The following is a 14,989-nucleotide window of genomic DNA, read 5'->3' on the forward strand; positions in this document are numbered from 1 at the left end:
ATGTTAGCGAGTTAATGTTGTTGACTATTGGCCACAGAAGCACCTCTTTGTTGTGGATTTTGGATATTCCTTACAGGCATGTTAGGGTTGGAGTGATTGAATTCCACCATTTCTTCTCTACCAGTGGTAGATCAGAAGCAATCATTTACCTAGTCATCATTGTTGTGAGGGTCCATCTTGCTCTTCCTGTAGGCTATGTCCTGTAAGAAGAAGCTAATTTTGCACTGTTAGTCATCAGTATGCATTGATGCCATTGCATTATCTTAGTCTGTAGTTAGAACCATAGTGTCAATGTGACCTCAGTGATCATAGAGAGATCTGTTCCACAACTATGGTGTCTGCTTCCAGAAGTTAGGACTTGACAACCCACTAAATTTTCCATATCAACTCCTCTGTTTTTTTTTCTGTTGGCAAGCCTTTACATGTTTCTTCCATGCCATTTACAATGTCCTGTTTTCATATGGTTCTCTAGGTCAAATTTGTAGCCAAATCCAGGTATTTATATGTCAGATTTACAATTGCTCTCTACTGCTTCATCTCTTTGTTCACTGTCTGAATGTCAAACAGTCTACCAAATTTGCCAAGTTTTTCAGATACCGCAATGTTTCAATGAGTGCTGAAACTCAATATCTTCTGAAGAAATGTCAAGATATTGCAGATGCCCCTATATTTAAACACGAGGGCTGTCACCCCCGTCCATCTAGCTATGGGCACAAGAGTTCATCATGCTGACATGTGGAGTGGATGGGGTGGGGGGTGGAGCTGCATTTCCACTGTGTTCCCTCTGGGGCCCATACACAAGTGGAGGGAATAGCCACCACGACGTGTAAAGACAGGCTGTACCTCAAAAGTTCACCAGAAGATGAGTATGACACATGTTAAAACATTGTGATATTTCAATACTTCCACCTCTCTAGAGCCCTGAAAGCTTCCCATCAAATCCAGCATTTGTTTCACAAGTTTGACATTAATCAAATTTAGTCGTCAGATCAAAGGAGCTGGTATAAATTGTAGCTAACTGGGGTGTTCTACACCAAAGATAGTCCTACTTGGTTAGGTATGCAAGTAATCATTCCTGATACAACGACAATGCCTTTATCTGGAAGTTTCTACTGAAGTGTTTGAATCATTCACCACAAAATCAAATCTCTTCATTAAAAAGGTAATTGTCAGGCTTATGGCTCAGCACTTCCTTCCACCTTGAAACTACTTGACATAGTTCATCATTATGGGGCGTGTATGGCTATCAGTGCCTTTCGCACTAGTCCTATTGACACACATACAGAATGACACCATTTCTTCCTGAGCTGTGAGTTTGTATGTCTGTTAAGGGTAGGTGACAGATGAGTGAATGTTGAGTTTTAGTGTCTTGTTGCTGTTGTTATTGGTTTTTTGATGATGGTGATGGTGCTAGAGAGAGGGTAGAGAACAAACCTGGTGCTGCCATGTGGGGTGCAGGTACTATTCTGATTGATAATTGACTGATTGATTGAGAGGGGTTATGGGACTAAACGGCGAGGTTATCAGTCCCGTTATTCAAAAATTACTAGCGTAAGATAAAGGTGTCCGCTAAAAGCGGGTGGATGCAGTCAGAGGGATCAAACTATACAGCAAGGAAGCTAAAAACAGATACAGTAGAAGGCATAAAAGCGTAGTGGTCATAGGTCACAGACCCGGAAAACGCAAAGAGAGGCCCAACCACAACCATCCTGCTCCTTCTCCAGGAGTAAAGGAAAATCATGTTATTGAAAATAAAAACCACTTTCATATCGGAAACTGAGGACCAGTTCACCACCTGTGAATCATCCACTAATATTAAACACAAGCAATCTGGAAGGCTATACTTAGTATGAAGGAGTAAAAAACGGGGACATCCCACCAATACATGGGATACCGCCAGTCCAGTTCCACAGCCACACTGTGGGGTTGGCTCTTTATGCAAGAGAAAACAATGGGTGAGCTGGTATGACCGATGCATAGATGGCATAAGTCAGTGGACTCCTTCCGAGAGGAGTGGAAGAAAGAGTGCCAAACCGTAGCAGTCTCCTTGATTGTGCGGAGTTTATTATTGAGGGCAGTAGCTCACCAAATGTCATTCCACTTTTGAGCAAAGAGAGATTTGAAATGTATCCGTATATCCACACATGGAATCATGAAAGGGAATGGGAAGCAAGTATCTGCCTCTCTAAGCAAACGGTCAGCCAGCTCATTCCCTGGAATGCCCACTTGACTTGGACCCACAGAAAGACAACTGAGCAGATGGTACAGCCAAGGGCTGAGAGGTCATGGACAGCAGAGACCAAAGGGTGATGAGAGTAGCATTAGTCTATAGCCTGCAGGTTGATCAGTGAGTCGGTACAAATCAAAACACTGTTGAGAGAGGCCTCAGTAACAAAATCAAGGTCCATATTAATGGCTAGCAGCTCTGCTGTGAACACACTACTGATCCTGGAAGTAAATAGTGTTCCATGCCAGTAGGAGACAGAAAAGCGTATCCCTTCTTATCTATCGTTTTAGAACAATCAGTGTAGAAGATGTTAGCACCCTGGAACTCTTCAAGGATGGAATGTTCAAGGCTTTGGAATATCATAGGAGCGACAGAGACTTTAGGACCCTGGAGTAGGTCTGTTCTAATCTATGGTCTAGGCACCATCCAATGGGGAGGTGCAGGAGGAAATACACGGAGCACATTCCAGTGAGTTAAGATGGAGATCCCAACAGAGGGATGTAAGATGCATTCCAACCAGCAATCCCACCCAAGGGTGGGTATCAGGAGGAAGACATCTTTCATTTGTCATTTGCAAGGCATACGGGGTACATGGGATAATCAGGGAATCTTTGAATGGAGGTTGCCTAAGAAACCAGGAGCTGGTTCCATTGTACTAGTAGAGGGGGTCCACCTACGTAGCTGAGTGGTAAAGTGTTCGCCTACCATGCAGACAGGTTGAAGATTTCCTCCACTCGTGGTTGGTTGGTTTGTGGGATTAAAGGGACAAGACTGCAACGGTCATCGGTCCCTTGTTCCAAAACTTAAAAACTACCACACAGAGTAAAAAACGGACAATAGAGACAACAGACAACACAGGACAAGAAAAACTCAGACAAAGAACAGACATAACAAATTAAAATCACACGGAGTGTGGCAGTGGTTGGCCGACCATAGAATAAAAAGGGAAAAGCCAACCACCGAGAACACATTAAAAACTCAGTTTAAAACCGTAGGCCAAAGGCCAGAATCAACACAAAACAATAAAATAAAACATAAACACTCATATTAAATGATAAAAAACCCCTGCCCGAATAAAACGTAAAACTAAGCCAGCCATAGCAGGGTCATCAGTTAAAAGGGCAGGGAGCGTATCAGGCAGCGCAAATGTCCGCCTGACCACAGCTAAAAGGGGGCAGGCCAACAAAATGTGGGCCACTGTCAAAGCCGCCCCGCAGCGACACAGAGGAGGGTGCTCCTGACGCAGTAAGTAACTGTATGTCAGCCGGGAATGGGCAATGCGGAGCCGACAAAGGACGACTGAGTCCCTGCGGTTGGTTCACATGGATGACCACCACACAGGCACACAGTTGTCGTCTCCTTAATAGCACGGAGTTTATTGGGCGTGATCCGATCACGCCATTCAGCATCCCAAAGCGCAAAAACTTTTCAGCGGAGGACCGCTCGCAAATCAGTCTCTGGGAGGCCAACATCCAGAGATGGTTGTCTGGTGGCCTCTTTCGCCAGGCGGTCAACATGCTCATTGCCCGGGATACTGACATGACCGGGGGTCCACACAAAGACCACAGAGCGGCCGCAACGGGCAAGAGTATGCAGGGACTCCTGGATAGCCATCACCAGACGAGAACGAGGGAAATACTGTTCGAGAGCTCGTAAACCACTCAGGGAATCGCTACAGATCACGAAGGACTCACCTGAGCAGGAGCGGATATACTCGGATATACTCTAGGGCTCGAAGGATGGCGACCAGCTCAGCAGTGTAAACGCTGCAGCCAGCCGGCAAGGAACGTTGTTCGGAATGGTCCCCTAGAGTTAGCGCATAACCGACACGACCAGCAACCATCGAACCGTCAGTGTAAATAACGTCAGAGCCCTGATACGTGGCCAGGATGGAATAAAAGCAGCGGCGGAAGGCCTCTGGAGGGACTGAGTCCTTCGGGCCCTGTGCCAAGTCGAGCCGAAGGCAAGGGCGAGGAACACACCATGGGGGTATACGCAAAGTGGCCCGAAAAGGAGGTGGAACAGTGAAAACCCTAAGCCCGGAGAGAAGCTCTTTGATGCAGAGCACGATCGTACAACCTGACCGGGGCCGACGTTCTGGCAGATGGACGACCGATCGCGGGAACAGGAAACGATAGTTTGGATGCCCGGGCAAGCTAAAAACATGGGCCGCATAAGTGGCCAGTAAATTTTGGCGCCTGAACCGCAATGGAGGGACACCTGCCTCAGCAAGTATGCTGTCCACTGGGCTGGACCGGAAAGCACTAGTGGCAAGGCGTATTCCGCTGTGTAGGATTGGGTCCAGTACCCGCAGCGCAGATGGGGATGCTGATCCATAAGCCAGGCTCCCATAATCCAGAAGAGACTGGATTAACGCCTGGTAGAGCCGTAACAGGGTAGCTCGGTCGGCGCCCCAGCGGGTGTGGCTCAAGCATCTCAGAGCATTTAGATGCCACCAACAAGCCTGTTTAAGCTGCCGAATATGAGGCAGCCAAGTCAGCCGGGCATCAAAAACTACACCCAAAAATCTGGGGGTCTCCACCACAGCAAGGAGTTCGTCGCCAAGATAAAGCCGCGGCTCAGGATGGACTGCTCGGTGCCGGCAGAAATGCATAACACGGGTCTTGGCAGCCGAAAACTGAAAACCATGCACTACAGCCCAAGACTGCGCCTTGCGGATAGTGCCCTGTAGCTGACGTTCAACAGCTGCAATGCCAGTAGAGCGGTAGTAAAGGCAGAAGTCGTCAGCATACAGGGAAGCGGAGACAGAATTTCCCACCGCCGCAGCGAGCCCGTTTATTGCGATTAAAAACAGGCAGACACTGAGGACAGATCCCTGTGGTACCCCATTCTCCTGAACTCGGGAGGAACTATGGGAGGCCGCGACTTGCACGCGGAAGGTACGATACGACAGAAAATTTCAGATAAAGATCGGCAGAGGGCCCCAAAGACCCCATCCATGAAGCGTAGAAAGTATGTGATGACGCCATGTCGTATCGTACGCCTTCCGCATGTCAAAAAATACAGCGACCAGGTGCTGACGGCGGGCCGGGCAAAGGCAGTAGGGATGGCCGACTCCAGACTCACCAGATTGTCGGTGGCGGAGCGGCCTTTACGGAACCCACCCTGAGATAGAGCCAGAAGGCCCCGAGACTCCAGTACCCAATTCAAGCACCGGCTCACCATCCGTTCGAGAAGCTGGCAAAGAACGTTGGTGAGGCTAATGGGGCGGTAGCTGTCCACCTCCAAAGGGCTCTTGCCTGGTTTCAAAACGGGGATGACAATGCTTTCCCGCCATTGTGACAGAAACTCACCCTCGACCCAGAGATGGTTGTAAAGGTCGAGAAGGCGTCACTTGCAGTCCACTGAAAGGTGTTTCAGCATCTGACAGTGGATGCAATCTGGCCCAGGAGCGGTATCAGGGCACTGTGAAATTCCCACTCACTGAATGGAGCATTGTAGGATTCAGAATGGTGGGTGCGAAAAGAAAGGCTCCGACGTTCCATCCGCTCTTTAATGGAGCGGAAGGCCAGAGGGTAATTGGAAGAAGCGGAACTCAGAGCAAAATGCTCTGCCAAGCGGTTGGCAATTTCGTCGGAGTCTGTACAAACTGCTCCATTCAGTGAGAACGCAGGGACGCTGACAGGGGTCCGATAGCCATAGAGGCGTCGGATCTTGGCCCAGATCTGCGATGGAGTGACATGGAGGCCAATGGTGGACACATACCGCTCCCAGCACTCCTGCTTGCTTTGGCGGATAAGGCGGCGGGCGCGCACACGCAGACGTTTGAAGGTAATGAGGTGTTCAATGCAGGGATGTCGCTTGTGACGCTGGAGCGCCTGCCGGCGATCTTTAATCGCTTCAGCGATCTCAGGCGACCACCAAGGCACAGTCCGCCGCCGAGGGGACCCAGAAGAACTGGGAATGGAAGATTCGGCGGCAGTAACAATGTCCGTGGTGACCGATTGAACCACCGCATCAATGCCATCATTAGAGAGAGGCTCAATAGCGGCAATGGAGGAAAACAAGTCCCAGTCAGCCTTATTCATTACCCACCTGCAAGGGCGCCCAGAAGACTGATGCTGTGGCAGTGACAGAAAGATCGGAAAGTGGTCACTACCACACAGGTCGTCATGCACTCTCCATTGGACAGATGGTAAGAGGCTAGGGCTGCAGATCGAAAGGTCAATGGCGGAGTACGTGCCATGTGCCACACTGAAGTGTGTGAAGGAACCATCATTTAACAGCGAAAGATCGAGCTGTGCCAATAAATGCTCAATGGTGGCGCCTCGACCTGTCGCCACTGACCCACCCCACAGAGGGTTATGGGTGCTGAAGTCGCCCAGTAATAAGAAAGGTGGCAGCAATTGGGCTATCAGCGCAGCCAGGACATGCTGCGCGACATCACCATCCGGTGGAAGGTAAAGACTGCAGACGGTAACAGCCTGTGACGTCCACACCCGAACAGCGACAGCCTCTAAAGCTGTTTGTAGAGGGATAGACTGGCTGTGAAGAGAGTTAAGGACATATATGCAGGCGCCACCAGACACTATTTCATAAGCTGCCCGGTTCTTATAATAACCCCGATAGCCACGGAGGGCAGGGGTTCGCATTGCTGGAAACCAAGTTTCCTGAAGAGCAATGCAGAAGAAAGGGTGAAGGCTGATAAGTTGTCGGAGCTCAGCTAGATGGTGGAAGAAACCACTGCAGTTCCACTGGAGGATGGAATTGTCCATGGCTGAGAAAGGCGTGACGGGACTGGGAAGGCAGATTACGCCTCTGGGTCACCTGCTGCCTCCGACAGAGCACCCGTGCAAGTGCTATCCATTGCGTCTGAGGAACCGGCAAGATCGAGGTCCTCAGCGGACGCAAGAATCTCCACCGCATCCTCAGACGCAGAGCTTGTAGGTAGCGGTGGAGTAGGTGCCACTGCAGGTGTCTTGGTCTTACGGGTCTTTAATGTCATTTTATCTCGCTGTTCCTTTGGTTGTCATTGTTGAGAGGGCTTATTGGAGTCAGTCTCCGGGACCGAAGATGATCGCGAAGCTCGACGACCAGTGACCTGTGGCTTCTTCAGCCACTGGTTGGTGTCTGCTGTGCCGCTGGTAGGAACCTAGGAAGGGAGTGACCCAAGGGATCCCTTCCGAGCGAGAGAAGCCAAAGAAGACTTACGCTTCTCCGGCTTAGAAGTGGGGACTGGTGTCCCCAGTGGTTTAGTGGGTGCTGCTCCCGAGGTAGATGGTGTGGGAGCAACAGCGATAGAGGGGGCCCCCATCGTCAAGGGGGCAGGTGAGGTCCTCTGACTCTGAGAGCTGACTGTTTGTGGTGCAGCTAAAGGAGCTGGAGCAGTAGTGACAGTTGAGGCATAAGATGCCATCATGCGCACGGGATGTAGCCGTTCAAATTTCCGCTTAGCCTCAGTGTAAGTCAGTCGGTCCAGTGTCTTATATTCCATGATTTTGCGTTCTTTCTGTAAGATCCCGCAGTCTGGCGAGCAAGGTGAATGAGGCTCTCCACAGTTGACACAGATGGGAGGCGGAGCACATGGAGTATCAGGATGAGATGGGCGTCCGCAATCTCGACATGTGAGGCTGGAAGTGCAGCGGAAAGACATATGGCCGAACTTCCAGCACTTAAAGCACCGCATCGGGGGAGGGATATAGGACTTGATGTCACAATGGTAGACCATCACCTTGACCTTCTCCAGTAATGTATCACCCTCGAAGGCCAAGATGAAGGCACCGGTAGCAACCTGATTGTCCCTCGGACCCCAATGAATGCCCCGGACAAAATGAACACCTCTTCACTCTAAGTTGGCGTGCAGCTCGTCATCAGACTGCAAAAGTAGGTCCCTACGGAAAATAACACCCTGGACCATATTTAAACTCTTATGTGGTGTGATGGTAACATTAACATCCCCCAACTTGTCACAAGCAAGTAACCTGTGTGACTGGGCGGACGATGCCCTTTTTATCAAAACTGACCCAGAGCGCATTTTGGACAAGCCCTCCACCTCCCCAAATTTGTCCTCTAAATGCTCTACAAAGAACTGAGGCTTCACAGAGACAAAGGATTCCCCATCAGCTCTGGTACAGACGAGATACTGGGGCGAATACGTGTCACTGTCATTCATTGCCTTTCGTTCCTCCCATGGTGTGGCCCGGGATGGGAACGATTTGGGGTCATAAACGTTACCTTTAAAATAAGCCCTGGAACACTTAGAGACTGCTGGTGGCTGGCCACCAGCAAGAGATGATGTGCCATGCTTCATTCGTGTCATCCACCCTGGTGCCACCTACTCCGACCAAGGGCCCTCCCCACGGGCGCCACCCAGCCACAGCAAGGGCCACCTGGCAGGATGGCCATTGCCGGGAGTCCTGATGCCCCAGGGAGATGGGCATCTACTCCTTGGCATACATGGGGAGTAAACGGCGCAGGCATCAGTAGAGCGATCCCTGTGTTGTCAGGGGGCTACAACCAACAGCGTACATGGCGGCCCCACCACAACGGATTGGCTACCGTGCTGGATCTTAGGTGCAAAAATGTATGAGGTCATCCTCGCAGCGAAAAACAACACTGCATAGTGCAGCGTGGAAATCGCACCCATGGACGTATTCTCGCCCAAGAGATGTAAAACGAGCTGGACACCATTGCAACGACGAGAAAGCCGGCTAAAGGTCTCAATGCACGACAGATACAATGCACCATGTAAGGCACCCTTCCCCAATTGGCTCGCTCTTCGGAACAATTTAGAAAGATGGAGGTCAAACCCGAGAGGGGACCATCACATAATGTCGAAACATTTGAGACTCCTTTTAGTCGCCTCTTACGACAGGCAGGAATACCACAGGCCTATTCTAACCCCTGAACCCGCAGGGGGGCCTCCACTCGTGGACTGGGTATTGTACTGCCATCACCATAATCGTTACCACCACCACCACCACCACCACCACCACCACCACCGTCATCATCGTCATCTCATCATCATGTGGCATCACCTGAAATAAGATTTCGACCCGGTGGCCGAACTTCCCCGGATGGGGCCTCCCGGCCATCAATGCTACACAATCATTTCATTTTTTGCAAAAGGGGGAGGGGGGAATCCACACTTCCATGAGGAGACTATCAACGGGACTAGTGTGAAAGGCACTGATATCATACACACCCCATAATGATGACAGGGTCAAGTTGTCTAAGAGTGGAAGAAGCCGCTGAGCCATAACCCTGACCACCATAATCTAGTCTGGACGGACAAAACGAGAGCTTGGTAAAGATGGGGATGACACACAGTCTGCACCCAAAAATGTGTGGGCCAGGAGGCGGAAAGCATTAAGCTTTCGCATGCAGGCAGCCTTCAGGCGGCGAGTATGGGGCAACCAAGTTAGCTTTTTATCAAAAATAAGACCCAAGAAATGTGACTGTGCTACAACATCTAGGTGCTTGTTCCCTAAATAAAGTTCTGGATCAGGGTGTACTGTGGGTTGACGGCAGAAATGCATAACCATGTTTTGGAGGGAGAAAACTGAAAGCTATGGGAAAGGGCCCATGCCAAGGCCCATCAGATGGCATCTTGGAGCTGGCATTCAGCATATGCTACTAAATAGTAGCTGCACCAGATGCAAAACTCGTCACCACTCAATGCTGCAGTAACCAGAGGTTAAAAATCCATTGATGGCCTTGAGGAACAGTGTGACACTTAACACAGAACCCCATGGAATAGCTTTCTCCTGGATCCCAGGAGTACTGACCGAAGTGCCAAATCTAACCCGGAAGAGCTGATGGGAAAAAACTCAAGGATAAAAATCAGAAGGGGGCAGTGAAAGCCCCAGCCTTGGAGGGTAACTAACCAGGGATAAGTATGCCGTCTTGTCATTGCTAGGGAAAGACATCCATGAGCCATATGCAGTTGAATACTGGCAGAGACAAGGGAACGATAAAATCACCAGAAAGTGATCACTGTCACAAAGATCATCATGGGTTGACCAGTGTAGTGAAGCCAAGAGAGCAGGGGAGGAGATCGTGAGACTGATGGCAGAAAAGGTGCCATGAGTGACACTGAAGTGTGTAGGAGAACCGTCATTGAGGAAACACAAATCAAAGTCTGTAATAAGTTGGTTACTTAGAAGACAACTACCTGTCCAAGTGGCACTACCCCACAAGGGTTGATGAGCATTGAGGTTGCCTCAATGTTGCCCCTGGGTAATGTCCAAGTGTTGGATCATCTGGTTTTGATTGGAATCTATGCGGGGAGCCGAGTCATGTGAACAGGTAAGAGCCTGCAAGAATTCTCATTCAGTGAAGGGCTTATTATAGGCTTCAGATTGCCCAAGGCTGAAGCAGATGGGGGGGTTTCCTCAACTTCTTGTTTCTGCCAGAGAAAAGTAGCAGAGTAGGAAGAGGACGCCAATGCTGTCACAAAGTTTATTTTGAGGTGTTCTGCAAGGACCAGTGGATCAGTACACAGAGAACCCTGTAGAATATGACGCTGGACAGCTGACTGTCACCGGCAGCCTATAAGGCTACGGAGCTTGGGTCCAAACCTGGCATGTGTTCCAAGGCAGGAAACAAAGCACTCCCAGAATTCCTTTTTATTCTGCTTAATAAGGGAGCGAGCCTTAGCACAGAGACCCTTAATAGCAATCAGATTAGTCTGTGAAAGGTGTTGTTTAAATCTTTGCAGTGCCCATTCACAGTACTGGATAGCAACTGCTGGATTTTTGATCCACTGCAGTACCAGTCGATGATGAGGGGGCCTGCAGAAGATAGGGGGACACCAGTGCCAGCACTGTGAAGACCAGTATCAGAGATGTCTTGCATGACCGCATCAATGCAATCTGAGATGCACAAAAGATGTATATAAAGGACAACTAGCTCTGCAGAATGCCCAACATGGAAGCTTGTCTGACTGGTGGCAGCAGGGGAATGATAGAATCGCCGTAAAGTAGTCACTATCGCAACAATCATCATGGGGTGACCAGTGTAGTGAAGCCATGAGAGCAGGGGAGGAGATCGTGGGACTGATGGCAGAAAAGGTGCCATGAGTGACACTGAAGTGTGTAGGAGAACCGTCACAGAGCGGAGACAATCAGTGTCTATAATAAGTTGGTCACTTCGAAGGCTCCTACCTGTCGAAGCAGCACTCCCCCAAAGGGAGCGGTGTGCATTGACGCCCCAAAGGAGGAGATATGGGGTGGGGGTTGCTGCATTAAGATAGGCAGTTCAATATAAGGAAGTGACTTACCTGGAGGGAGGACTTCGAAGATGGTGATTGCTGGGGTCGTTCGCACTCGTACAGGTGCTGCTTCCATGTTTGTACAAAGAGGACCCAGTCACTAATGATATCGCTGCGAACCAAAGTGCACACCCCTCCAAAGTGCAGACCTCCGGACCAGCTTGGTTCTGACAGAACAACCAATAACCACGAAACATTGGAGAGCAGCCATCACAGTGCACTTCTTGAAGAGCAAGACAGAATGCAGAATAAGAGGAAAAAAGTAGTTGTATTTCTGGTAGGTGATGGAAATATCCATTGCAATTCCATTGGACTGTCGTGTGGTGAGAGTCCACATTAGAAATAAAGAAGCCAAGGGGAGGTTATATCATCACGTCAGTGGTCGTCACCAACGACGATGGGGTCTGATTCGGAGTGAGGAGTGGGTGAAGCCCTACAGGGGCCAGGAAAGCCTCATCCTTGGACTACTTCTTCTGACGTCTGGATCAGACAGAGAGCAAGAGGCTTAGGGGCCCTCGGAGAGTGGGTCCCTCATCTGACCCTAGGTTGCAGGTTTCCTATCCTGAGAATGCGCTGGGGAGGGGTGTTCCGAGAGGGATCCCTGTCCCAAGCAGGAGTCAGAGAAAAGCATTTCTTCTCTGGCCGAGGAGGAAGAGGGGGAGGGAAGAGGGGGGGGGGGGGGAAGGGCGGTTCCTTGAGAGGAAGGGATGAGGCCGCCAGGGATGAAGGGTAGGGAGGAAGGAAAGGGAAAGGAGAACTGCAGGGGTGGAGGAGAGGAGAGGGGGACGGGACTGTGGTAAGGAAGAAGTGGGAGGGGGGAATGATGTAACAGAGGAAAAAGTACAAAACACCGAGACTGTGTGGAGTTGGTCAAATTTTTGACGAGCCTCAGCATAAGACAGCCGATCCAAGGATGTATACTCTTGGATCTTCTTTTCTGTCTTGTAAGTTGGGCAATCTGGTGAGCATGGAGAATGAAAGTCATGATAATTTATATACATACGCAGCAGAACACAGGGGATTCTCTCATGGTCTGGATGTCCAGTCACCATATAGAAATTCTGCCGCACAGTGGGAAGACCTATGCCCAGAATGCATGCACAAAAAGCACTTCATGGACATACGGCTTCAGATCACATTTGTAACACATAACCTTGACCTTCTTTGGGAGGGTATCTCCCTCGAAGGCCAAAATAAAAGGCACCAATATCAGTGCAGTTGTCTTTTACAATCCTTCTGCACACGTTGAACCAAGTGAATGCCGCATCATTCCAGATTAGCCTGGAGTTTCTCATCAGTTTGAAGGGTGAGGTCCCTATGAAATATCACTCTCTGGACCATATTCAGTGACTAGTAGGGGTAATAGACACTGGGACATTGCAAAGACAATCACAAGCACGGAGAGCTGCAGACTGGGCAGCAAAAGAAGCTTTGATCAACAGGAAGCCTGACAGCATCTTACTGAGAGACTCCACATCACCAGACTTGTCCTCGACATTTCCCACAAAAACAATGTCTTCATAATGGTGAATATGTCCCCGTCCGTACTAGTAGAGACCAGGTAGGGGGGAAAGTGTTTCATCCCAAGACAGCAAGCCTGGCCCTCCTCCCAGGGTGTAGCCAGGGAAGGGAAGGCGCAGGGTCAAATGAAGCAGCATTCCATGATCCAGTATTACTAAAAGAGACAGCTGCTTGAGAACGGCCAGATTTTTGCAGCTCGATATGCTTCAAAAGCCAAAGATCTGCCCTAATACCACCCACTCCGATCAGATGCTCTCCCCACTGGTGCCATCTAGACAAAGCAAGGGCCGTCTAGTAGGGCAGCCATTGCTGGGTGTTCTGATGCTCCAGGATGACAAGCGATCACTCATTGGAATACGTGGGGAGGCAACAGCTCAGTTATCAATAGTGTGATCCCTGTATTATCAGGGGGTTCAGCTAAATGGGTACATAACAGCTCCAGCACATGGCCTGGCTACAAGCGCTGGTGACCTAACAGGACAGATAGTGACTACGGCAGGGAAGGAAGACAGGAAGGAAGGGGAAAGGAATCCATGATGTAGACCCTAGGGAGGGAGTTCTTCCCCATGTGGCTCACACTAAAGACAGAAAATTTAGAAGTTGAGGTCAAACCCCAAGGGAGGACCAAAATTGCCACAAAGGATCAAAGAGAACAGGCAAGAGGTACAAAACTGCAAGGAATACAGGTAACCAGGTGGATAGCCAAGTCGACATAAATAAGAAAACGGAGAGAGGAGAAGGAGGGGGCAGTGGGAAAGGAGTGGGGATGAGCAGGAAGGACATGGTGAAGGAAATGTAACAGCTCAAGGCCCTGTGCGTGCCATGCATGAACTCACATAAGAACCAAGAGCCTTGGGGAGGGAGAGGGAGGAGGGAGGAGGGAAAGGGGGAGCGAGGGGGGAGGGAGAGGGGGAGGGAGAGGGAGAAAGTTACAGCTATGACGACATCATGATTGCTGATCCTTGTCTCTATACTGACACTATCAATAAGGTCAGACCTTTCTGTGGCTTTGAGCTTTAAAATATTTCCATTGTGTTACATTCTGATTGGCATACAATATTGCTCATACTTACCACTAATTTCAAGGACACTCTGTCATCATTTGGAAGCGCAAATTGCGTTTCATCCATGTTCTCTAGAGCTTTATTTAGGCCTCTATCTAACATAAAATTGAAGGATTCCACGTGAGGTGCTCCAAGTGACTGTAAAAACTGAAACAAGAGGCAATGTGCATTTTGTTGAACATAAGATATAAGACTCAGTGACAAAGATGAGACTCATTCAAATCTAGTTCAGCAAAATTGAACTGTTCATGATAAAAGAATCTGAAATGAAAGAATGTAACATATCACTCAAGAAATGCAATTTTTATTCATGTCTGAGGGTTTAAATAACTGATCATAATGATAAAAAAAAATGAAAAAGGAAGAAGTACAAGGTATGGGAACAAACAAACACACTTATAATAAATAACAGAAAAAAATGTAAGTAAATATGTAAAAGGCAAAGCAGCTTAGATAAGACTAGATTAGCATAAAAGGGGGCAACGTCAACTGCAATGGGAACTGCCGACAGTCTCCTCGAGGTTGCATGGGGTGAGGGGATCAGGACAGGAGTATTCCACAGTCCAAAAAGTTTCAAGATTGGGATAATAAAAAGCAGAGAAAAATTAAGACGGTGGGTTTAATGCTTCAGGTGGTCCACTTAGTCTCCCCCAACCCCCCATTTGAGTAGAAGACACAGAACATTCATTTCTTCAATGGGATATTATTCAAATTGCGTATCACAATGTGTCAATGCCTGATGTTATCAAAGTGTTGACCTTTCGTGTGAATTTCTGCATTTTGTAGTAAGTTTGTGTTGATAACACACTGTCTCATCACATACAATGATTTTTTCCAGAAAAGAGTTGACTGCATTTTCCATTAAGTCAAGTCGTGGTAGGTGTCCATACATTGGCATTTTTCTTCGGGAGTCGAGGTGTGCGGGACAAGCTTCGGACACAGTTT

At 49.0% G+C, this 14,989-nt stretch overlaps 1 protein-coding gene across 1 annotated transcript in view; it reads right to left on the reverse strand.

Annotated features, from left to right (window-relative positions):
- The window catches only part of LOC124595230 (DNA-directed RNA polymerase I subunit RPA2), a 237,958-nt gene that overhangs the window by 218,303 nt on the left and 4,666 nt on the right, over positions 1 to 14,989 (reverse strand). The window contains exon 2 of the mRNA XM_047133886.1: positions 14,054 to 14,191. Coding sequence (XP_046989842.1) covers positions 14,054 to 14,191 — 138 coding nt within the window. The remainder of the gene's footprint in view (positions 1 to 14,053; positions 14,192 to 14,989) is intronic.

Source organism: Schistocerca americana, chromosome 2 (genome assembly GCF_021461395.2).
Source record: "Schistocerca americana isolate TAMUIC-IGC-003095 chromosome 2, iqSchAmer2.1, whole genome shotgun sequence".
In the NCBI taxonomy this organism is placed as follows: Eukaryota; Metazoa; Arthropoda; class Insecta; order Orthoptera; family Acrididae; genus Schistocerca; species Schistocerca americana.